Below are 25,790 nucleotides of genomic sequence, written 5' to 3'. Positions count from 1 at the left end.
TTTTGGTTTTGGATGGAGCAGCTGTGAGGTGTGTGCGTGCCAGCTGGAGCGCTTTAAACTGTACTGATTTAAGGTAGTGTAATGCAATAGCAGTTCATTTAATGTGTGAAGAGTAGGCTGCCAAGTAGAAATGATCAGATGATTTTCCATATGTTTTGTATCGGAGTATAGGCACGATCGTTAAAGCGGACCTTTTGTGTTTGTGCGTGCTGTAGTTATAATGACACCTGTGGATCATTATGTTTCATTATAATCTGCACTTTTGAAATCACAATATTCATCTGAAACGACTTAATAAAAGAAACAAACCCCCTGATTTGGAACAGGAGCTGACGTCGCCATAAACGTCATCATAACTTTTTATTTTTGCTAGATTAAAGTGCTACTAAAGCTACTAGAATAAAGTGTAATTGCACATCCACTACAGTAGGCGGCAGTTGAATTGTCATTGTCAGAGTTTTATTATGTTTTATTATATTATATTGAATTATTATTATTATTATTATTATTATTATTATTATTATTATTATTATTATTATTATTATTATTATTATTATTATTATTATTATTATTATTATTATTTATTTTTTTATTTTATTTTTTTTTCAGTATCAAAAGATTCAATCAGTTGGTTAAAAATTTCTGGGAAATTAATGCATTTCCATATTTTCTTATTATATTTTGTTATTAAAGTAATTTTTTTGTTTTCTTTCTCTTTTTTTGTTTTTGTTTTTTTGTTATGTAGTACTTATGTATAACAATTTTATAGGCAGACTGTACTATTATAGTAGCAGCGGAGAGTAGGGGCGGGGGCGGGGCATAACAGAAAATAATTGAGAAGCACTGCATTAGTGAGATTTGTTTTTTTTTGTTTTTTTTCATTTGTACCAAAATGACGAAAAAATAAAGATTGCTCAAACGTGCAAATGCAACTTTAACATGATTAAAAGCTCTGAAAAGTCAATTTTGCAGAATAGGTCTGCTTTAAAAAATACATAGAAAAAAACACATTCAGATTGGACCATTACCTGTTTTATCTGTGTGTTTCTTGTAGCACATGGACGTCATTTTTACTGAAAAACTAAACTACCGTATAAGTCGCACCAGCGAAAAAATGCATAATGATGAATAAAAAACATATATTTCACACATAAATCACATCTGAGTATAAGTCACACCCCTGACCTCATTTAAAACGGTTTGCAGTGGTCCAACGTTATTCCTCACGTACCTTATGCATTCAGAACATCCTAATCATTCACCCTGATGAGCTCATAAGTGCTTTTCACATGCTTCAGAGGTCAGAGCGGAGTTTTGCCGCCATGTTAATACCAACAACAACTAGCATGCAAACATTATCTGCATGTTTCTGCAAAGATTTTAAATGTTTAACACATAACGCATGTTTACTGGCGACAGTGGCTCAGTTGGTAGAGCGTTTACGAGTGTTTTTTCTTTGACCATTCACCATTTTCAAGTCCACATGAAGGTTCAGATTAAGCTTTTGCTAAATCTTTTAATAATAAATAAAAAATAGTACCGTAATTAGGCTGCAAGCAAAGTTTTGATTCAGAAACACATTTTGGTTTTGTTAAATATTTATGTATAAAAAAACTGCAGGCTGAATTTAATGGCAGGCAAAGGAAGAGAAGGGAAGGTACTGCTGCCATAACCCACGGGTCACTGGTTCGAGACTCCTGGTGTACTTCATATCGCATACCCAGCTCCACTTTCGCTGCATAACTTAAAGTCGTGCTCCAAACGGACATTTTCTCTCACTATAGGTGCTGTATATCCCACAGTCTGACAGTTGGTTGATGCAGAGGCAGAGTCTATAAGTATAAGTCCTGGCAGAGAGTTGTCTAAAGCTGCTGACTGGACTAACTCACTCGCTTTCTGTAAAATATAGTGAAACTTGAGCTCATTTAATGTCCTTATTCTGGCCGCTCGCCTTATACCGCGCTATGTGTCAGGTACATTTCCTCGGCAGATTATTTGATTTGGGAATGAACCAGAAGTAAGTGACTGCCTGGTCGGCCATTTTTCTCATCGCGCAGCCTCCAGTGCGGCTCTGACACCCACGTTCTTTAAATCCACTTTCCCTTAAAACCATATTAGAGTGCAGTCAATTCATTTGTTTGTGTTTTGTGGAAGGGGCAGAACGGAAGCAAAGTCCTCCAGGCTGCTCATAACTCTGACATGGTTCTCTCTTTCTCTCTCTCTATCTCTCTCTCCTCTGTGTCTTTCTGTCTCTCTATCCATCTCTATCTCACCTCTCTGTCTCTATCACCATCTCTCTTTCTCTCACTCTATTCCTTCTCTTTCCCCTCTGTCTTCTCTATTTCTATCTCTCTCTTTCTTCATATTTCCCCCTCTCTCTTTGTCTCCACTGTCTTTCTCTCTGCTCTCTCTCTATCTCACCTCTTGGACTGTCTCTCTTCTCTCTGCCCATCTCTCTCTTTTTCACCTCTCTCCACTCTCGCTCTTTCTCTCTATCTCACCTCTCAGACTCTCTCTCCATCTTTCTTTCTCTGCTCTCTCTCTTGCTAACCTCTCAGTTTCTCTATCTCTCTTCTCTCTGCCCATCTCTCTCTTTCTCTGTCCCTTTTCCTCCTCTCTCACCTCTTGGTCTTCTCTCTTTCTCTCCTCTTTCTCTCCTCTCTCTCTCACCTCTCGGTCTCGCTCACCTCTTGGTATCTCTCCATCTCTCTTTCTCTCCATCTCTCTCTCTCTCTCTCTCTCTCACACACACACACGCACCTCCAAGTCTTTCTCTCTATACCTCTCTTGCTCTCCTCTCTCTCTTTATCTCTTTCACTCCTTTCTCTCTTTCTCTCACCTCTTGGTCTGTCTCTGTAGCTTTCTTTCTCTCCTCGCTCTTTCTCTCACCTCTCCAACTCACTCTATATCTTTCTTTCTCTCCTCTCTCTCCTCCCTCTCTCTCTCATCTCTTGGTCTCTCTCTCTGTAGCTCTTTTTCTCTCCTCTCTCTCTATCTCACCTCTTGGTCTCTATCTCTCTCTGTCTCTCTCTACCTCTCCCTCCCTTTTGTTTTCTCTTTTTTTCACTCTCTCCTCACTCTCCTCCCTCTCTTTCTCTCTCCCTCTTTCTCTCTATCTCTCTTTCTCTCCCCCCTCTCTCTTTCTCTCCCTCTCTTTCTCTCTCCCTCTCTCTTTCTCTCTCTCTTTGTCCCCCTCTCTTTCTCTCTCCCCCTCTCTCTCCCTCTCTTTCTCTCCCTCTCTTTCTCTTCTTCCCTCTCCCTCTCTTTCTCCCCCTCTCTCCCTCTTCTTTCTCTCTACATTCGCTCCATTTCTCTGGCTCCATTTATCCCTGTCACATTGGTTTGTCGGTGATGGCCGCTGATGCCCGCCTCATTAGGGTTTACCTCCTCTCTCCTCTCTCCTCTCCTCTGCTTCCTCATCTCCTCTTTTTGTCTGTTCTCTCCTTCATCGTCCTTTCTTCTCTTCTTTCCTCACTGTGCTTCGTCATCCCTCTGCTCTCTTCTTCCTTTTGTCTCGTCTTTCATCAGGTCATGTAGAGTCCCATTAAACATGTCCACAAAGACACATCAGTCTCTGAACAGCAAACAATTAACAGCTCATTTAATAAATCCCCAAACGAGGCCGTGTGGACCGTCCCGGGACAAAGTACGGTCACTGAAGAGGTTCATTTTTAAGTCTACTGTTGGGGTATGATGGAAATCCAATCTGAGAGTGTACGGTGGCAGAGTGGTTAGCTCTTCTTGTTTGTGGGTTTAGATCATAGACTGTTTATATAAATGGACATAGCTAACCTGCTAGCATGGGTGCGATTCAGCTCCATTGACTCCAGCTCCAATTCACTTTACATTGAAAAGCTGTGGCCCCTCTCTGTGTAACTGCTGCTGTCAGACTCATTTTGGTCTTAAAATGTTCGTATTAACCCTCTCTACATGATCCTGGGGGTTTTATTTCGATATTGTGTCTGAAACTCAACATATGAACATTAATAACAGACAAATCAGCCTTTCTGTCTTTCCACGAGGTTGCTCCCATTAGCGTTAGCAACAGGTTTGATTGACAGCACTGCTAAGCGCCCGCTCCATGCTAAAACAGCAGTGCAGGTGGGAAGGGGCGTTACCTTCAACAGCCTCGCTCCGGATTGGCTCTTTGGTTGCTATGATACTCGTGAGTCAGAACTAAACCTGGAGAATCAGTGTTTCAGTTTTCTGCAGCTAAAACCTGGAACATTCTTCCTGAAGATGTGAGACAGGACTCGACTTTGACAATGTTTAAATCCAGACTCAAAATGGTTCTGTTTATCTGTGCATATGACTGAAAGAGTTTTATTCTGCACTTTTCTGTTTTAATGTTATTTTTATGATGATTATTTGTGATTTTTATGCTTTTATTTGTGTGATTTTAATGTCTTTCTTATTCTGTAAAGCACAATTACCTTGTGTACAGATTGTGCTGTATAAATAAAGTGGCCTTACCCTCTAGAGGTGACCGCTCTGAGCTGTTTAGGGAAATTGCTTCTGGAGCAGGTCAGACGTGGAACAAACTGCTGCTCATAGACACAGACAGCATTTTCAAAAACTTCAAAACAGAAGCTGATCAGCTCAAATATGTCAATGTGTTTAACAAAATGACATTTTTATATTGAGGGGTTTTAACTTTTAACTTGTAACTTCACATGAACTGTTCTATGATTGTGTGTATAGAGAGTGTGTTGTGTGTGTTACATTTGCTTGTGTGTGGTTAGGTTTTCTGTCCCTTTACAAATAAATCAAATCCTAAATAATAGTAAGATTAATACTATAATGTGGCACAGTGTGATTGTGCTCGTTTTGTTCCAGAGGCCGAGGTCTGTGTCTTAAACATGTTTAAAGTGGAGTCCTTCACTTTGTTCTCATAAATTACATTTTGCTTTGTAACAGAATCCGACTGCGGTCTGTCTGCAGCTAATAATAACTCATGTGATCGATCGCAAACCAGAAGAGACAAACGCTCAGAGCTGATTTGTTTAAAAAGTTGTTCTGAAGTTGTGCACATGTGTAAATGAATGTGTGAATATTCTCCATGTGCGGAGGTGTGCTCTGTTCACATACACACTTTGATCATAGAGCTCATTATCTGATTTCTTTATGGGGTTTTTTTCAAAACTTTTCTCTCTCTCGGTTTCTCTCTCTCTTCTCTCTGCCCATGTCTCTCGTTTTCTCTTCTCTCTCTCTTTCTCTATCTCAATCTCACCTCTCAGACTTTCTCTCCTCTCTCTCTTTCTCTCTCTCTTCTTTCTGCCCATCTCTCTCTTTCTCCCCTCTCTCTGCTCTCTCTCTCTCCTCTCTTTCTAGCTCACCTGTCAGTCTAACTCTTGCTTCGCTGCCCATCTCTCTCTTTCTCCATCTTTTGTTCCTCTCTCTTTCTCTCCCCTCTCTCTCAGCTCTTGGTCTCTCTCTTTCTCCCCCTCTTTTTCTTTCTCTCTCTCACCTCTCAGACTCTCGCCATCTCTCCTCTCTCTCACCTCTCAGTCTCTCTCTTTCTCTCCTCTCTTTTTCTCTATCTATCTCAGCTCTCAGACTCTCTTTCTATCTCTCTTTCTCTCCTCTCTCTTACCTCTCAGACTCTCCCCATCTCTCCCCTCTCTCTCACCTCTTGGCCTCTCTCTTTCTCCCCCTCTCTTTCTCTCCTCTCTTTTTCATTCTCTCTCTCACCTCTCAGACTCTCCCCATCTCTCCCCTCTCTCACCTCTTGGCCTCTCTCTTTCTCCCCCTCTCTTTCTCTCCTCTCTTTTTCATTCTCTCTCTCACCTCTCAGACTCTCCCCATCTCTCCCCTCTCTCACCTCTTGGCCTCTCTCTTTCTCCCCCTCTCTTTCTCTCCTCTCTTTTTCATTCTCTCTCTCACCTCTCAGACTCTCACCATCTCTCCCCTCTCTCTCCATCTCTGTCTCACATATCAGTCTCTCTCTCTTTCTTTCTCTCCTCTCTTTTTCTAAATCTATTTCACCTCTCAGACTGTCTCACCATCTCTCTTTCTCTCCTCTCTCTCTCACCTCTCAGTCTATCTCTCCGTTCTCTCTCCCCTGTGTATGTTTTTTTTCTTTTTTTTCTCTAAACTTTTCCATCCCTTCTCATCACCTTTTGCATCATTAAACCTCCAGTCCTGCCTCTTGCCCGACTCTCCGTGTCTCCCGCGTCTCCTTCATCTTCCTGTTACTCTGTTGTTTTTATTTATTTGAGGATTGTTAATTGTTAATCGCCGTGGCGACCCTCTTAAGCTCTCGTGACCCTCTTGTGCTGTGTGTTGCAGGAGCTGGTGGGCAGTAACCCTCCGCAGAGGAACTGGAAGGGAATAGCGATCGCCCTCCTTGTCATTCTGGTCATCTGCTCCCTGATCGTCACCTCCGTCATCCTGCTGACACCAAGTACGTGCCCCCCGGACCAGGGCCTGAGGGGACGGGGTGAGGGGTGAAGGGGGGGAGGGGGGGAAGATGGCAGGAGGGAGAGAGGAAGAGGGAGAGGGCACAGCAGAAAGAAAGGGAGTGAGAGGGAGTAGGAGCGAGAGAGGAATACATAAAGGGAGAGTGAGGGGAGAGCAGAAAGAGGGGAGAGAGAGTGAGATTAAGGAGAGTGGGGAGAAGAGAAAGAGGTGGACAGAGGAAAAGAATGAGAAAGAGGTAGAGGTAGGTGAGAAAGAAACAGAAATGGAGGGATGAAGAGAGGGATGAGAAGGGGGAGGAGAGGAGGAAGAGAGGACAAGGTAAATGGAGATTGAGAGGAGAGTTGAAAGAAACTGAGAGAGGAGGAAGAGAGCAGGAGAGGGAGAGAGGAAGAAGGAGGGGGGCGAGCAGAGAGAATTGGAGGGGAGGTGGAAGGGAGAGAGAGGAATATGTAAACAGAGAGTGAGGGAACAGTGGAAAGAGGAGAGAGAGATGGAGGAGAGTAAGCAGGGGAGACTAAAAAGAGGTGAGAGAGAGAGCAAGAGTAAGGGGTAAGGGAGAGCAGAAAGTGGTGGACAGAGAGAAAGAAAGAGAGAGAGGTGGGTGAGAAAGAAAAAGATGGAGGAGTGTTGAGGGGAGAAACAGAAATGGAGAGAAAAAGAGAGATGAGAGGGGGAGAGAGGAGGAAAAGAGGAAGAGGTAAATAGAGATTGAGAGAAGAGCTGAAAGAACTTGAGAGAGGAGGAAGAGAGAGCAAGGGAGAGAGAGAAGAAGGAGAGGGGGGAGAAGAGAGAATTGGAGAGGGGCAGGGAGAGAGAGGTATATATAAAGGCAGATTAAGGGGAGAGCACAAAGAGGAGAGAGAGAGTGAGACTGAGGGGGGTGGGGAGAGCAGAAAGAGGTGAGAGAGATGGAGAGAGAGAGGGAGAGTAAAAAAGGTGAGAGGTGGAGAGAGAGGGAGAGTAGGGAGGATGGGGAGAGCAGAAAAAGGTGAGGGAGTGGGAGCGAGAGAGGAATAGGTAAAGGGAGGTGGAGGGGATATCAGAAAAGAGACAGAGAGTGGGTGGGTGAGAAAGAGAGAGGTTGGGGGCTGAGCGGAGAAACAGAGATAGAGAGATGAAAGGGGGAGAGATGAAGAGGTAAATGGAGATTGAGAGGAGAGCTGAAAGAAATTGAGAGAGGAGGAAAAGAGAGCAAGGGAGAGAGAGAGGAAGAATGAGAGGGGGAGAGCAGAGAGAAATGGAGAGGGGTAGGGAGAAAGAGGAATATGTAAAGGGAGAGTGAGGGGAGAGTGGAAAGAGGCGAGGGAGGGGGTGAGAGAGAGGTCAGAAAGAGCGAGAGTAAGGGTGGTAGAGGAGAGCATGAAGAGATGGGGAGAGAGGAAAAGAGAGAGATAAAGGGAGAGCGAAGGAATATCTGAATAGTATAGATCGAGAGAGAGAACAGAGAGGGAGATATGGACGCTAAAAGAGAAAAGACAGGGTGGGTGAGAGAAGAAAGGAGGAGTCAGAAATAGAGAGAGGGAGAAACAGAGAGAGAGAGAGAGAGAGAGAGAAGAGAGGCCGATATATTATATACCTGAGTGTTTACAGGTTGTTAATATGCAGAGACATGTCCATTAGACCTCACAATCCATCTGAGCGCTAAGTGTGTGTGAGCGGGGTCAGTGCTCAGGGCTCACACACACACACACACACACACACACACACCCACACACACACCCCTACACACACACACACATATACATACACAGTGTAATATCTAAGACTCCTGTTTCCACACACTGCGGTCATACACAGAGAAGAGAAGGTCACTTTCTCTCTCTCTTGCCAGTCTTCCCACAGTCAGGTTGTGTTACACGGACTTCTAAAAGATAATACATTTGTTTCTGTGGTTGCCATGGTGATCACTGTATGAGACAGGTGCTGTGGTTTGCATGTTGATTTGACACATATTAGCTCTTTCTATGTGTCCTGTAGCCTGGGACCGTGAGGACACTATGGGGCTATGGCTAGGGGCTAATATCTGACGGCTCGGTTTAAAACTGCTTATTCGTTTGTAGTTTTAGAAAAAGCAAGTAAAAAAAGTCGAATTGTATTAGTTTTTACTGTAATGATCAACAAACGCAATCTCTACTGTGCATAAGACAAAATGCATTGAATAACAAAAACAAACTTTAACAAGCACTTCTGTTCTTTGGGAGCGAGTCTCAATATTTCTCAATTAAAACCATTTTGTGCACTTTGACTTGCCTCCTTTTGATTAGATTTAAAAAAAACAAAAAAAAAAAAAAACAGTCCTATGAGGTGAAGAAATAAAAGGTTGCTGTTGTTTTGTTTTGTTCTTTTGTAAAAATCTATGCAGCTTTTATTATTTTTGTTGCCAGATAAATGAGTTACGCTCTCTGAATGCACACACATGCTAATCGTTTGCAAAGTTGAAGATGGAAAAGTGTGCTTGTTTTTGCTGTCTTCCGCACTGTTAATATTAAATTGATTCAGTATTTGCAATTACTAAAGAAATTGTTGTTGGACTAAAGACATATGCTGCCGATCGATTGGTCGACTAAAAAGGGGCGTGGCAAAAGCTCATAACATCACACTATGACCGTGTCCCAATTCGACAAATGCAGACAGAGAAGTACCTGTCCGACGAAGGGTACTCCTCCGTGTAGCTGCCATCATGCCGAAATGGGACAGGCCCACACCACGGAGCGTACGTCAACCGCTTTCTGTGCGCTTACGTTACCTCGCTTATGTTACGTCGTCTAGCAACTGTGATGGTTGTTGACTCATGACTTAAGGTGTAAAACGGACATTGAAATAATTACAGCTTTATTATTAGTTCTTTATTATTTAATCAAAGAACAGTAAAGGTGTCATTGTCGCAGCCGTTTACTTCTATTTAGATTGAATGAAGTAAGGAATTCATCTTTCCCTTTGAATATAAATAGGCAAATATAATGTTCCAGGTGATTTTTTTCCAAGTTGTAGCTAGTATTACATAACTTTAAGAAAATATACCTTGTTTCTCGCATAGAAGTAGGAGCACGCTTCGTTCACGGCTGATCTCCATGGAAATGCAGGGCACATTTGTCGGCCACATTTCTTGGGTACATGAAATGGGACAGGCTTTGTCGCGCTGGAAGTGACATAAGTGCCCTTCAAATGCAGCCGACGAAGTGTGCAACCGTCGAACTGGGACACGGCTCATGTATCTGTCCCAAACTGCACTCACAAGATGACAGCTGCAGGTGGAGTTCCTGCAAAAAACTACTATTTACACAGAAAAACATGCAAGGAAACAATGTATTTATATAAAGACAGATTAAACATGGTAATAATGAGTTTAATCTGACTTTTTATAGATAGATACCAACAAATACCAACTCTTCAGCTTGCACGCTCACTCGCTTCTCCTTTCCGCTGTTGTTCCAGATAAATCCAGTGGTAGAAGGTAACAAACTAAAAGTAATAAAGTACTGTACTTAAATCAAAATGTTGGTATCTGTATTTTACTTGAATAGATTTTACAGTGGATACTTTTTACTTTTACTACACTACATTTGAAATCAGTATCTGTACTTTCTACTCCACTACATTTTTTAACTGAACTGAAAAGTAAACGTTGTGTTTTTTGTTTTGTTTTTTTTGTTTTGTTTTTTTGTTATGATTGTCTGAGACCTGCAGAAAAGACTGAGGGTTTATTTAACAAAAGTATACAGACAAAAACAGCTTGGTTCAATTGTTTCAGCTCAAATCTTTATGAAAATCACTACATCTGAAACTTTACAAGACCTCAAAACCTGCACGAAATACTTTAACATTTTACTCTTAAAGTACATTTTTAAACAGGTACTTCACTGCTTTTGCTTAAGTAGACTTTACTTTTACTTGAGTATATTTTACTTAACACCAATGAGTACTTCTTCCACCCTGTCTAAATCCTTATAAAGTAAAATGATTACTAGACAAACTCAGTGTAAAGTATTTTCACATCCCGTTTAACCTGATGTACAGTCTGTGCTTCGTGAGCGTCCTCGTCTCCTTCTTCTGTCTGCGACCTTCACGTTTCCTCTTCACACATTTACATGAAGGTTTAATCAGTGGCCCATCTGTCTGTATTTACTCCCATAAAGCGTCTTCATATTGTATGCATTACCGCAGCCCCGAGTCAATAATCACTCTTTATCTGTGTGCGCGGTGACTCACTCCACCTCACACGCTGACGGACGCCTTTGTTTGTTGTCATAGAGAAAGTGTCTAATCTTTCTGTAGCTCCGAGGCTAAGGAGGTTTCGGGGGAGTAGTATTAAGATATTGATGGAATTTTGACTTCTGCGTTTACTCAAGAAATCATTTTGTTACAGAACTGCCTTTGTGTCCTTAAGCAAGACACTTCACCCCCAGTATATGCGTGATGTGTTTATGCAAAATATGCGACGGTCAGAGCGAGGATCAAACTCCCGACCTTTGGGTTTGTTTGAATGTTTGAGCCACTGAGCGTCTATCAAACAACGTATGGCTCCATTTAAAGGTCAACTGTGTCACTTCTCTGCTTGTTTCCATGGAGATGTTGCCCCTGAGTGTTCTATGGCATTAAACTTTAAGGCATTACGCTGTCCGTGTCGCAATTCGCCAAATGCACCGTTCAAAGTAGCAGTCAAAGTACCGCTTAAAGTACCCTTCAATGTGCTGTTCAAAGTGCAGTTCGAAGTACCCGCCTGATGAAGGGTACTCCTCCGCGTAGTCGCGTTCATGTCGAAATGGGACACACCATTGTCCGTGCACTTGTAGAGAACTTGGCCCCGGTGAATAAGTGCTCATTCTCCATCCTCAGGCAGAAAAACTCCGTCGTCTGGTCGTTGCTCCCTAAAGACAAAAGAATCTTCTTAAATAATGACGAATATTAAACTTTCCGATGGCTACAATAATATAAAAGTGTAAGGGATAATTTCGCTCACCGTTTGGTCAGTTACGCAGCGATTACTGTGAACCCAAACGAACACGACTTCACTGAGGTTGAGTCGTCTCGTACAGATCTTTACTCACGTTTTAACAGTTTCATGTCGCGTTGCTGTAGGTGACGTAAAACAATGCTTACATTTGAACGTGTGTTGTATAGCGTACTCCATTTTCTTATCTTTTTTGCGTAGGCACGGTGCATGATGGGATATATCGGTGCGTGAAGTGTGCTCGGATGCAGGCTTCGGCTACACTCGATCTCCATGGAAACGCAGGGCACATTTTCAGCCGCATTTGTCGGTTGCATGAAACGGGACAGCCCTTAAATGCACCATTCGAACTGCGCATTTGAGGACACTTCGGCGAAATGAGACACATCATCTCTCCACAGACCTGACTCATATCTTATCCTGTTGGCGTCACCTGGAGATGAAGATGTTTAAAGCTGTACTCTGTAACTTTATCGATGTATTGTCGTCACCTGCTTGTGTCCATGGAGATATTGCATAGAGTGTTCCTTGATTCGTCAGTTGCAGGTGACAAAAGAGGTGAGAGTGGAGGTTACGTCTCCATAGATCTGATTTGTAACGTACTGTGAAACATTACAGTTAATAAAATAATAAGTAACAGCACATTCACTATATGCACTTTAAACTGCACGTACACTTTAATAGCACACAGCACTTTGAACGTTATGTGCACTTTGAAAAAGACAACTGCACAAAAGGATTTTAAAATGTTTATTTAACTGGTCTGTTCTTTTACTCGATTTTAGATCTGGAGGCACAGTGGTACTTTAATTGAAGCTGCATGTCCTGGAGGGAAAAGAGGACAAAGACAAACTTAAAGTTAACTGCTAATAATTAATTAAATTGGATATGTGCAGTATTGGTCCAGTGCTTGAATGCTTTAAGTGTGTTTTTAAGTGTTTGTGTGTTGTGTAATGTGTGGTGTTTTTAGTGTGTCCAGGTGTCAAAGAGGTCGCCAGGGAAACGAGCTCCCTGAAAAAGGTTCCGGGGCAGGACCAAGGCAGGGGAGGTGTAGGGGAGGCAGGTCGGGTATTTTAAAGGTTTTATGGGATTTAAATATATTTGGTGTTTGTTTTTAGGGTTTATGTGTGTAATATATGTATAAAGTTAATTTGATTTCTGGGTTTATTTGGTTTTATGGATGTTTAAGAGTTTTAAAGACCAGAAGTTATTTTTAAACACCCCTTTTAAGTAACACTATAGTTTATCCAGTTAGTGAGACAGTATAAAAGCCCATGCTGCTGCCTTCTGCCCCACACCCTACTGCTAAAGCCCGGCCTACGTCACAGTACCTTTAAGACCATAATGTGGGAGATTGCAGCCAAAGCAGTAACATCTCCATGGATACAAGCAGGTGGCAGACACTCCACCAGAAAACTTACGCAATGCCGCTTTAATGAGTTTGACTGGAGTCCAGCTGTCAGTAGAACAGTAGCGCTGGCGTGTGTACTCATACTCCTGCACTAGTCCCATATGTCAGAGTGAGATATCCGCTCACACTTGTGCAGGTGCCGGAGCATTGACGCCTAACCCTCCATGTCGCCTCCTTTGGCTCTGACCTGATCCTGCCCGAGGCGCCTGCATGGACCCGTCTGAACCCCGATGCTTTTTCCATTATGACAGCAGGACAGGGAGCCAGAATATAGGGCAGGTGGTGTGTCCAGGCTGTGCCACGGCCTAATCCTCCCCCCCCGCTACGAGCCAGTGTGCTGAAGCAGAACCGTGGTTCCGCTCCAGGACTGACACAGACCTCACCCTTGTGTACTGTAATAACAAGAGCTGTTTTGGAGGACAGGTTTTGAGGACAGAACAGTACGTCCTGTTTGTCCAAATGTGATGTGAAGGGACGAGGATTTATTTGGAAACTACAGAGGGTTTTGTTGAGTCTATCGCAGGATTATATTGTATTGTATTAACTGTTTTATTTAGAAAAGTGAGGACATGTACTGTTTCTGTTTCTATGCCATTAAAGCCGCACTACGTAACTTTTCTGGTGGGGTCTGCCACTTGCTTTTCTCCATACAGATAAACATACTTTGCATTAGTTCAATTACGAGCGAGTTGGCAGATTTGAGTGTTTCTTTTGCTCTGGATCACACCTGGATTACATAGACTATGCACAAAAATGCCTTGAAAAACGTGACCCCTCTCCGCTGATCTGACTTGTAACGAGCCCGGCGGTGTCACTTGCCTGTCTCCATGAAGATAAGAGCAGAAAAGTGTCATTCTGTTATTAAAATGTGTTGTTGCGATGTCATGTCTTACCAAACTCTCTGGTGTGTTGGATATTTGAATGTTCTGTGAGTCCAGGCGTGTCCTCGTCCAGTCCAGTCTAGCCCTGTCCTGTCCAGTCCAGTCCAGCTCGGCTCTTTTGTGAGTCTGTGGGACATTTATTACCTGAGGACAGCTTGTTTGTCACCATCTCCATCATCTGACCCACTTCTATTGATATAAAAAAAAACATTGTGAGCTTTAGGAACAGGAATCTATCAGTTATACAAGATACAGACAGGATGAGGAGAGAGGGAGGAAGAGAGAGAAAGAGAAGAGAGAGAGGACAGAGAGCGAAAGTGAGAGGGAGGATAGACGAGAGAGACAAAGGTGGGAAGGTAGAGAGAGAGAGAGAGGGTAGAGAGAGACAGAAAGGGGGCGAGAGAGGAAGTGAGAGAGGGATAGTGGAGAGGGCAATAGAGAGAAAGAAAGAGAGGATGAGACAAAGGCGGGTGGGAGGGAGAGGGGAGGGACAAAGATGGAGTGGGCAAGGGAGGGGAAAGGAAAGAAGAAAGAAAGGGAGAGAGCAATATCAGGTACAAAGTGTTGTCAGGAGCTGTAGCAGACTGTGTTTTCTGTCAGGAAAACATCCATCAACAAACCACTACTGCAACAACACTACTACTACTACTACTACTACTACTACTACTACTACTACTACTACTACTACTACTACTACTACTACTACTACTACTACTACTACTACCAGTATTACTTTTACTTTACCACAATGTATGGGAGTACAACTATTAATTCTACTGTTATTACAAAAACAAATGTTTTCCAGTTTTGTTTTAAATCAATGAGTACTACTACTACTACTGCTACTACCACTAGTACCACTATCACCTATCTCTTCTATCACCACTATACTACAACCATTACTACTACTACTACTATCACTAATATACTAATACTGCTCTTACTACTACTTCTACTATACAGGATTACATTTATTGTCACTATTACTGTGGCACTTTTACATCTACTATAATACTACATTTGTTATGAATGGTATATAATTGGTGTATTGGTATATAAATATTTCAAGTACTGGTATTGCTTTTAGCACCATTAAGAAGTGCTGCTACTAACTTACTACTATAAATATAAATCCTCATTGATACTTAATATTGCAATTACTACTGATATAATTGCTGTATCACTGCTACATGTACTACCATTACAATACTATGATGTAAGAACTGCAAATTGGCATCAGTTCTGTCATCACTGACTACTACTACAACAACTGCTACTACGACTACTACTACTACTTCTTATTACCACACTTGACTATCTACTATTGCTGTAATTGCTGTTACTTCTACTTCCACTGCTACATGTACTACAATTACAATACTATGATGTATAACTGCGAATTGGCATCAGTTTTGTCAACACTGGTGACTACTACTACTGCTACTACTATTGTACTAATACTACTACTTATTATTACCATACTGTTCTATCTACTACTGCTATAATTGCTGTTGCTTCTACTGCTACTTCTACAACTGCTACTAATACTGCTGCTGCTGCTACTACTACTACATCCACTACTACCACTACTGCTTCCAGTACTACCCCAGTCCCACACTGTACAGTGGATGTATCAGAGCTACAGTCGGCTGCTCACACACAGTTGCCAGATTTGTTACTTAAAAAGATCCCGCTGGAAGTCTGGTAATTACACTGAAAATATATTGTTTTGAATGGCACAGGGATTTAGCTTTTTAATGAGACAGTCGTCCCTAGAGCGGTTTTACATACCGCTACAAAACGCTCTTCATGTTGGGGAGCATTTAGAGAAACAATTTACAACCCAGAGTCATATTTTAAGTCGGGGAAACAGGCGTAGACATTTTGCATAAACTAATGATGAGAGATTTGGTGTAGGATGTTGAGGACATGTCCACAGTGTGCGAGGGACAACACTGCGCTGCAATGAAGTGTCCTTTTCACACAGGGCTTCATTCGTCTGGTTCACACAGATTTAGACACAGAAGAACGAGTCGGAGCAGATATACTGTATTTATATATCCTCAACTTCTAAGTTATTGAACCTTGTTTATTTGAGGTGATCCAGTTCTGATGAGGTTTTACTCCATAATCACATCATTCTTTTGGTTTCGTGCATTTTAGCTCCTGACATTTCCATGTTAATGATAAAACTAAAGGTATCAAGGAGGAGGAGTCAAGTTGTTAGATGTTCACCAGCGAAGGACCAGCGTTTTTTCAGGACTCGGTTTTGTTATTTAAGTAAAAGCTTCAAATGTTTGGATTTTGATACAGATTTGTCCTGAATTTTGTTCATCAGAGACTCAACATGTTTTTTTGTTTGTTTGTTTTTTAGCTTTTGTAATGACAACTAACAGAGAAATATGTTCAAGATCTGGAGATAGGCTGCTGGGCGCCACACTCCAGCTGCACTGAAGAACTGGTCAAATGCAGAGAGTCAATTTCCCTCATGATTTATATAAAACCCATTTAAAACTTCCTTCTGATCTGTTCTAATGTTGTTTCCTCATCACAAACAGACCTGGAGTTGTGTTTTGTTTCCTTCACATTTAACACACAAACCCTGCACATTTAGACTGAGTTCTTCTCTCAAACTGAAAATGCTCTGTTCCACCTTGTGATGTCATCATGTGGTAATACAGGAAGTGCTCCACTGTGTTTTTAAACTTGATGCACCTTCACTAGAATCATTTGGATCATTTCAGCCAAGGAATTGCCGATTTCTACTGAACCAAAGGTGAAAGGAGCTGTAAACTTGAAAACTACCACTTCATGACATCACAAGGTGGAACAGAGCATTTTGAGCTTTGGAGATGTAGACAGACTAATAATAAAGTGTGACTCAAACATGTGTGAAAGAAACAAAACCCAACTCCTTATGTGTTTTTGAGGAGGTAACAGCGTTAAAACATGACTTAAAGCTCACAAGAGTCACTTTTATGTAATATAGAACATTGAACCTTTAAGTTCACTGTAGGAACATATTTCCACTTTTAATTCCTTATATTTGTGAGAATCATAATGTTTTGTTTTAATATACTGGTTCCCTTAAGACTTGAAAAAAAAAAAAAAAAAAAAAAAAAAAAAAAAAAATATAAATATATATATAAATATATATATATATATATATATATATATATATATATATATATATATAATTTGATGTTAGCAGTATGAAGACTGTATTTGATTAAATCTTATAGAGATGCTGCGTTCACCTCAAAATGAGTTTTAAATATGTGAGTATTAAGTGTCTTTGTCGTTCCAAAGTCTAGTGACAGTTTTATATTTAACAGTGAGAAGAGGAGTGACCCTGCATTAGACCCACGTCCTTTTATAGTCCCACAATCCTCCTCTTTGTGTCGCACAAAGATACAGACTTAACTCAAGGAAACGACTTAAACTTTCAACTTCTTCTCTTGGAGTTTGAATAATCCATATTGATATTTAATCTGTCTGCAGTCCTCTAAATCTCTCCATCTGAGAGAGAGGGAGAGAGGGAGACAGAGGGAGAGGGAGAGGGAGGGAGAGAGAGGGGGAGGGAGGGAGAAGGAGAGGGGAGGGAGAGGGACAGAGACAGAGGGAGAGGGAGGGAAAGGGAGAGAGAGGGAGGGGGAGGGAGGGAGGGAGGGAGGGAGGGAGGGAGGGAGAGGGAGGGAGAGGGAGGGAGAAGGGGAGGGAGAGGGAGGGAGGGAGACAGAGGGAAAGGGAGAGAGAGGGAGGGAGGGAGGAAGGGAGATGCAAGGAGAGGAAGGGAGAGAGGGAGAGAGAGGGGGAGGGAGGAAGAGGGAGGGAGAGAGACAGAGACAGAGGGGAGACAGTAAGATAGGGAGAAAGAGATGACGAGAGAGAGAGGGAGCGAGGGAGAAGGAGAGAGAGAGTGACAGAGAGAAATGGAGAGAATGTAGGTGAGAAGGAGAGGAAGAGAGAGAGAGAAGGGAAGCGAGATTGACAGAGAGAGATGGAGAGAAAGTAAGATAAGGAGAAAGAGAGGAATAGAGAGAGAGATTGCAAGGGAGAGAGGGAGGGGGCGACAGAGAGGGAGAAAGAGAGAGATGGAGAGAGAAAGATAGGGAGAAATAGAAAGATGGGGAGGTTACAAGGGAGAGAGGAAGGGAGAGGGAGATAGAGAAAGATCAATGGAAAGAGAGCAAGATAGGGAGAAAGAGGGAAATAGAGAGACAGGGAGGGAGCGACAGAGAGGGGAAGAGAGACAGAGAGAGAGAGTGACAGAGAGAGAGGGGGAGAGAGTAAGATAGGGAGAAAGAGAGGAATATATAGAGAGGTTGCAAGGGAGAGAGATAGCGAGTAAGATGGGAGAAAGACAGTGATAGAGAGAGGTAGTGAAGGAGGGGGAGAGAGGAAGAGAAGGAGCGACAGAGAGTAAGAGAGTGGGGGTGAGTGAGGGGAAGAGGTAGAGGGAGAGAGAGGGAGAAAGAGAGGGATAGAGAGAGGGAGAGACAGAAAAAGAGAGAAAGAAATAGGCAGAGGGAGTGAGAGACAGAGAGAGGTAGAAAGAGAAGGAGAGAGTGATAGATGGATTGCCAGATAGATAGCTGGATAGATAGAGATAGATAGGGGAGAGAAGGAAACACAGAGAGAAAGAGAGAGAGTGGGAGATAGAGAGAGAAAAGAGGGAGTAGGGAGAGAGGAAGATTGAGGACCATAGAGAGAAGGAGAGAGCGAGTTGGAGAGAGTGATAGATTGTCAAAGAGTGAGAGCGGTGCAGAGTCCGGCTCACTCCTCCTCCGTCTCGCGGCTGTGATTGGCGGAGCAGATGTCTTTAAAGGTGATGCAGTCCCTTGAGTTAAACTGTGTGAGACTTTTGGGGCTTTGCTGTCTCCTCCATCCATCTGTTTGATTCAATGTGCCACAGACAGAGCACGAATGCTGCAAGTTATTGTTGTGTCCTCGCAATAGCCCCAACACTTGATTAAAAAGAGGGTTTGCGGGCCATATACATAATGAACATCTGACAGAAAGCAGACGGAGGACAAAATCACATTAAATGAACTGCGGCGCACCTAGCTTCGCTTAACTTGAGCAATGTCACCTTAACTTTGAAATGCAAATTGAAAAAGTACAGAAAAGTTACGCCATGCGAGGTGTCTATCAGCGTCTAGTTTACAGGTTCAGTCCAAAGACGTTTTATAATTCACTCTGCGGGAGAACGTCTGTGGAGTCAATCACTGTCGTGCTTCAGCTTATAAACAAAAGTGACATTTGAGGGTTTGAAGCTGACAAGCCGTACCTCCACAGCAATGTATTAAAACTACAATATGTATTTCTACTACTACTGATACTTTGTAGTAACATCACACTGGTTCTGCATGTATGTCTATGGTAGAATGTTAAGCAGTTACCATGGTGACGCAATGCACATATTAGCAAACACCTTTTAAGATGGTCTCAAACACAAAATGGATTTATACAACACATTTTCAGGAGCCTGGGATCAATACGAGCCTCATAGTCCTGTTTAGGTGTTAGATTTTTATCAAATAATGTGAGCGGCTAACTGAAGAACTGTTGGCTAACGCTAGCTAGCTTGTGACTGTAATGTTAGCAGTGGAAGACGTTTTAACAGCACAAATCATCTCACCTGTTGTAGTTCCAGCTACATCATCTCTTTCTGGGCATGTTCTAAAATAAAGCTCAGATTAAAGTCGAACAAAGCCTCAGACAGAGCAGTGCCTACAGTTAGCTTATGTGATAATATACATGCATGTAGTATAGATGTGGGAGATTGAAAAAGCCTCTGTGACCTATGTGTACCGTATTTTTCGGACTATAAGTCGCTCCGGAGTATAAATCGCTCTGGACTATAAATCGCTCCAGAGTAAAAGTAAAAAAATGCATAATAATGAAGAAAAAAAATGTGGTTGTCAGTGTGACTGTAACAAAGATGTGAAATTATTTACTCAGATGCGACTTATATTCCACATATAAGTCATTGAGTCTGAGTATAAGTCGCGCCCTCGGCCAAACTATGAAAAGAAAAAAAAGTGCGACTTTTACAGTAGTTACTTTTAAGGCTGAGATTCACAGAGTCCCTCATGATTCAGGATAATTATTTAAATCATCAAAACTATGATTATGTCCCGTGTATAGTATAACCCTGTCTTCCCTCACTGGCCCACTTCATTACTAACATTATTCTCCCTGACCTCTGGAACTTTCCTCTCAAAAGCCAATCACTCAAAACTGCATCGGTCACTCTTATTCTTATAGATTTGAACTACCTTTGCCCACGTTCTAACTTACCCGTCATCTCTAAAATACTTGAATGGCTCTCTCCGCTCCTCTTCTTCTCTCCAGCTCCCTCTGTCCGCCTCATCACCGCCTCATCCTCTCTTTCTCTTTTCAAATTCAGACTCAGAACTTGGAGGACAATCCTATACCACATAGCCCTCACTTTTACCACATCATCCCATTCTGCGTTGTATAGGTTTTATTCTCCTGTTTTATGTTTTAACAGTGTCCTTGATTTGGCTTGTTTTGAAGCTCAGAAATAAAATGTATTATTATTATTATTATTATTATTATTATTATCATTATTATTATTATTATTATTATTATTATTATTATTATTATTATTATTATTATTATTATTATTATTATTATTATTATTTATCTTGTTTTGTTTTGTTTTATTTAATTTTTATTTTTTATTTTTATTATAAATGGGTTTCTCAAAACAACCAACAAAATGGCATCGCTGTCACAAAGTAATTTAGTAAAATATAGCAAGAAATCCTCATGCCAATATCAATAATCCAACATCGGTATCACCAACTTCAGTATCACGATCATAGCTCATCAATGCTGGCACTTATTAGCGCTGTGTTCCATATTTGAAATTCTGACCGTGAGTGTCATAGCAACCAAAGAGCCAATCCGGAGCGAGGCTGTTGAAGGTAACGCCCCTTCCCGCCCGCACCGCTGGTTTGGCGGGGAGTGGGCGCTTAGCAACACTGTCAATCAAACCTGTTGCTAAGGCTAGGGAACCTTGGGGAAAAGAAGGTGCCTGATTGGTCTATTATTAATATTCATATCTTGATAATAGCGAAATAAAATACCAGGATCATGTAGCACGGATTAATATGAACGTTTTAAGACCAAAATGATTCCAGCTCCTCCGGTGGGACCCCAAGGCGTTCCCAGGCCAACCGAGAGACAGCTGTTAACATGATACTAAATAAATGATACTGCATACTACAATGATAATAGAATATTTTCAATAACAGAAGTATTTTTGAACAGGACCCATATAACGTTATGACGAAAGCGTTACCTTTACATGTGTTATATTAAAATATGACATTTATAGATCAAGATGAAGACTTTTTAGACGTCCTGGGACATGCGATCAGTTCTATTACCTCATGATAGCGAGTTATTCATTTCCGTCAGCCGTACGTGTAGAATGCTACGTGACAGAGCTCTGAATGAGACGTCTGCTGTCACTTCAGGTTTGGTTGTGTGCCCTGCCTTCCTGGATCCTTCTCGTCCCTTTGAGTTTTCCGACAGCTGCGGAGCCGGATCAGAGCTTTTGTGACAGCAGAATTAGCAGATGTGCACAGCCAGACAGGAAGCACTTGCTGCATCTCTTCAAGTCGCTACGCTAACAGGGCAAGTCATACGATGCCACACTACATGAGCAAGTGTTAGCGTTAGCGTTGTGCAGAATGATACAAGTTTTACATGAAATAAAATATATCACAAAATCACTTTATGTGCGAAGTTATATACCCACTGTGGTTTACTAGTTTATTTATTTGGCGGGAACAGCCCAATCAGATATAGTTACTAAACAAAGCCCGGAGCTAATGCGGTACAGAGTGTTGCAAGCGCTAATTTTCAACTGCCATTCCTAGTTGAGCTTTTTTATACTAAAATACATAATACAAGACACAATCCAAAGTACGTAGGAACATTATTCAGCTATATGAACAGAAACCATAGACTGTATATATAAATGGACATAGCTAACCCGCTAGCCGTCACGTTCCAAACAGGATGTGATCATGGGCGCACTTCCAACTCCATCAACACTGGCTCCAATTCACTTTATATTGAAACTCTTGCATCTCTCTCTGTAATTTCTGTTGTCAGACTCATCATTTCTTTCTTTCTTTCCTAGAGGTCACTCCTGCTCACGTTAGCAACAGGTTTGACTGACAGCATTGCTAAGCGCCCGTTCCCTGCTAAACCAGTGGTGCGGGCAGAAAGGGGCGTTACCTTCACAACCTTGCTCCGGATTGGCTCTTTGGTTGCTATGATACTCGCGATGAGAATTCCAAATATTGAACTCCAAACGTGAGAGAGAGAGAGTAGAGAGAGTAAGATAGGGGAGAAAGAGAGGGCTAAAGAGAGAGAGGCGGAGAAAGAGAGGGAGAGGGGGAGAGAGAGAAAAGAGTGAGATGAGAGTGTAAAAGAGATATACAGTAGATATGGAGAGAGAGAGGTGAAGGAAAGAGAGAAGAGAGAGCAACTTACGTGTATTAAGTTTGGTTCAGACCTTCCCAGTACATCAAAACGTTATTTTTCCTACAGTTTTTCACAATGATGACTAGCACACAAGCTTTATTTTATGGGATTTACATACAGTACGCAGTGTAGTACGTGTAGTATTTTCAATAACATGTTTGCAGGTCAGTGTCTATAGGTGCTTCTATTGAGTGCAGTTCCATCATTGTTAGGTTCAAATCCTAATGTAGTTTATGGATTATTTTGAAGTCCTTGAGTACACAGCGTTCATTCTTTTATGTGGAAAACTAATAGATGAGATAACTAGGTTTTGTAACGTAACATTGCATCTCCATTCACCTAAAACGCTCCATAGTGCACCTAAAATGTTCCACAGTGCACCTTGAAACACAAATACATCAGATTCGTGTTGATGGCTGACGAACATGAATGCAAACTTATTTTGTATGGCTCATTGTTATGAAGCTATTAGTTTTCCACATAAAAGAATGAACGCTGTGTACTCAAGGACTTCAAAATAATCCATAAACTACATTAGGATTTGAACCTAACAATGATGAAACTGCACTCAATAGAAGCACCTATAGACACTGACCTGCAAACATGTTATTGAAAATACTACACGTACTACACTGCGTACTGTATGTAAATCCTATAAAATAAAGCTTGTGTGCTAGTCATAATCGTGAAAAACTGTAGGAAAAGTAACGTTTTGATGGAAAAAAATAGACAAACGTGCTGGCAAGGTTAAAATAATACAAAATAGTGAAGGAACATTCTCTTCTTTCAGAGAGAGTGAACTTGAAATACCAAATGTCATTGTGTCAAAGATTATTTTTGAGCAAAAATGTACTTTCTTCTGATTTAATGGGTTGAAGGACGATGTTTTTGTAAGCCTTATTTTTTACCTTGATTACAGAGAGTGACGAATTACAGTACAGAAATACTGGCAATAATTAGCTTTATGTAAGTTCACTGAAATAAATACAGAATACATTAATTTTAATAGATTCTTTTTTCAGATCAAGGTTTAGTTTGTTTTCATCCCTGACAGTCTGGACTGCTCAATTGCGCTCTTCCTCAGAGTGGTCATGTGATGTTGCTGTGACGTGTCCGATCAGCTGGTTTAAGCAGGTTTAAACAGCGCCATCTGCAGTCCGACTTCTTCTGTACAATATCCCAGTGTGTGAGAGTAAAAAAGCCCCCTCGTCCTGGTTTAAAGTATCTACCAGTGTTGTCCTGCCTCCACCGGTATGAAGCATAGACTTGCTAGCTGCCACCATTCCAAACAGGAAGTGACCATGGGCGCGCTTCTGGGTCCATCAGCCAATTCACTTTAAATTAGAAAACTGTGGCCCCTCTCTCTGTAACTGCTGCTGTCAGACTTGTAATTTTGATCTTAAAATGTTCATATTAACCCGGTCTACATGATCCTGGTGTTTGTATTTCACTATTGTGTCTGTAAATCAAGATATGAACATTAATAACAGACAAATCAGCAGTTTTCTTTCCTTGAGTTCACTCACGCCAGCGTTAGCAACAGGTTTTATTGACAGCGTTTCTAAGGAAAGGGGCGTTGCCAAATTCGTCCCTATAACTGCTCTAGCCTCCATGAGCTTCATTTGACTGGAGCTGAACACTGTGGGTGACGTCAGACTCACTTAGTCCACTTCTTTATACAGTCTATAATAGGAAGACAGCACCGAAACCTGTTTAACCTTTTAAGGAATGAGCACTTTATAAACCATTAAATCTCGCCTAAGCTTTTGTTTTTTTAGCCATAAAAATCATGCTAAAGGAAGTATCAGCATGTACTTTTGCCTTTTTTCACACAACTTCCTCTATTTCACACCTCTATCCATCCTTATTTTTCCTTTGATGCACCTGCGCTCTGATTGGTCGTCTTCAAGGGACAACGTAAGCAGATTACAGTAATGACAGTAACATATTTAAAGAGCCCCACGCCTCTGCTTTGAGACGCCGTTTGAATTTATGTGAGAGCACAATTGGTCATGGAGTTAAGGTAATGAAAAGTCCACAACCGCAAATCTATCAGCGGTGACAGCAGACCAGACACGTCACAGCAGCATCACGTGACCACTGTGAGGAAGAGCGATAGTGAGAAGTCCAAACTGTCAGGGATAAAACAAACTAAACCTTGGTCTGGAAAAAGAATCTATTAAAATAAATGAATGTGAGACCAGATGAACCTCACTGGACAATACTAGATATACTAATACTACTCATATTGTAATGTATTTCATGTATTCCAATGCTGTTGAATTTGAATTGTATTTAAGTTGTAGGCGAAATAATAACGTCATGATCGTTGTTTTGAAATAAAAGTGAAAATAGATTATCAAGTAAATTGTCTGTCTTTAACTTAAAAAAAAAACCTCTTTAAATGAACTGGCTTTAAACTGGTTAAAATGAATAAATGTGCAGGGTCTTTCAAATAAGTAAAGTGGTATTACGGCACTTTTGTCATGCATTTTACAGTACATTTACTTACAGTTTGATACTTTGACCTCAACTACAACTAGGACATTTACAGGTTTTAACTCAGTTCAATTTAACTTTATTTCTACAGCACATTTAAAACAACTCGACCAAAGTACTTCATAAAAGTCAACAAAAAACAAATATACAGATACACGATACATAGGAAAAAACGATGAAATGCATAAGTGGGGAATATCATCACATATTCAATATTTGGTTGTTGGTTTAGGTGTATTGTATAATTGAAAAAAAAAATTATTTAAAAACCCCAGCCTTAAAATTCACCCACGTTTTTACCTGTTTGGATAAATAATGCGCTATCTATTCTGCCATTACTGCTATTCCAGTATTCCATCTGCCGTGAATGGGACAAGACACAGGTCGAGTTGTCGTTGAGATCCCAAAAGTAGCTAAAAGCAGCTCCATTGTTGGCTGTTTGAATGGCCGTAATGGTTTCATATAATGGCGTAATGGCTTTGAGCGCTGCATAAAAAGAGCCGTGCTAAAGGGAACGCCGTCTTCTCCAAATGTGCAGTTCTGCCAAAAATACACTTTGTTCTTTCTCTGTGTTCTTTCTAAAATACAGGTAAATCTTGTACTTAAATCTAACAAGAAAAACGTCAACCACTTGCCAGGCTTTCTCTTTCAACCTTCACCGAATATCGACGCAATTCTGATTTTCCATTTTGAGCTTTTTATATTTTTACCCATTGTTCAAAATAAGATTTTGGTTTTTTTTTTGCATTTTTTTGCATTTTTTCCCTCATCTCTTTGCTGAGAGGCTTGGAGTCTACATTATGTTTACGTTGTATTCACTTCCTATATGTGTTTGTTCACTGATCTGAAGGTTGGTGTTTCAAATCCCGCTCTTGACATAAACATCGGTGCGATTCCAGCTCCCACACCTGAATGATGTCCTAAATATGTTTCAGTTTAGTTTATTTTTTTGGTGTGTTCATACTTGAGTTCTGGTTTGAGCCCAGTTTAGTCCAGATGCAGACTTGGGTTGTTCAGGTCCTGATCCTGGTTTAGTCCTTGTTTAGTCTTGATTTAGTCCTGCTTTAGTCCTGGTTTAGTCCTGGTTTAGTCTTGGTTT

General features: G+C 41.3%; 1 protein-coding gene across 2 annotated transcripts in view; it reads left to right on the top strand.

The window, feature by feature from the left end:
* dpp6a (dipeptidyl-peptidase 6a) overlaps window positions 1-25,790 on the top strand; it is a 383,619-nt gene that overhangs the window by 260,198 nt on the left and 97,631 nt on the right. For both annotated transcript variants that reach the window (XM_033986013.2, XM_055230089.1), the window contains exon 2: window positions 6,289-6,403. In XM_033986013.2, the coding sequence (XP_033841904.1) occupies window positions 6,289-6,403 (115 nt within the window). The remainder of the gene's footprint in view (window positions 1-6,288; window positions 6,404-25,790) is intronic.

Source organism: Periophthalmus magnuspinnatus, chromosome 20, assembly GCF_009829125.3.
Source record: "Periophthalmus magnuspinnatus isolate fPerMag1 chromosome 20, fPerMag1.2.pri, whole genome shotgun sequence".
Classification (NCBI taxonomy): domain Eukaryota; kingdom Metazoa; phylum Chordata; class Actinopteri; order Gobiiformes; family Gobiidae; genus Periophthalmus; species Periophthalmus magnuspinnatus.
This window is presented reverse-complemented; position numbering and strand designations above follow the sequence as displayed.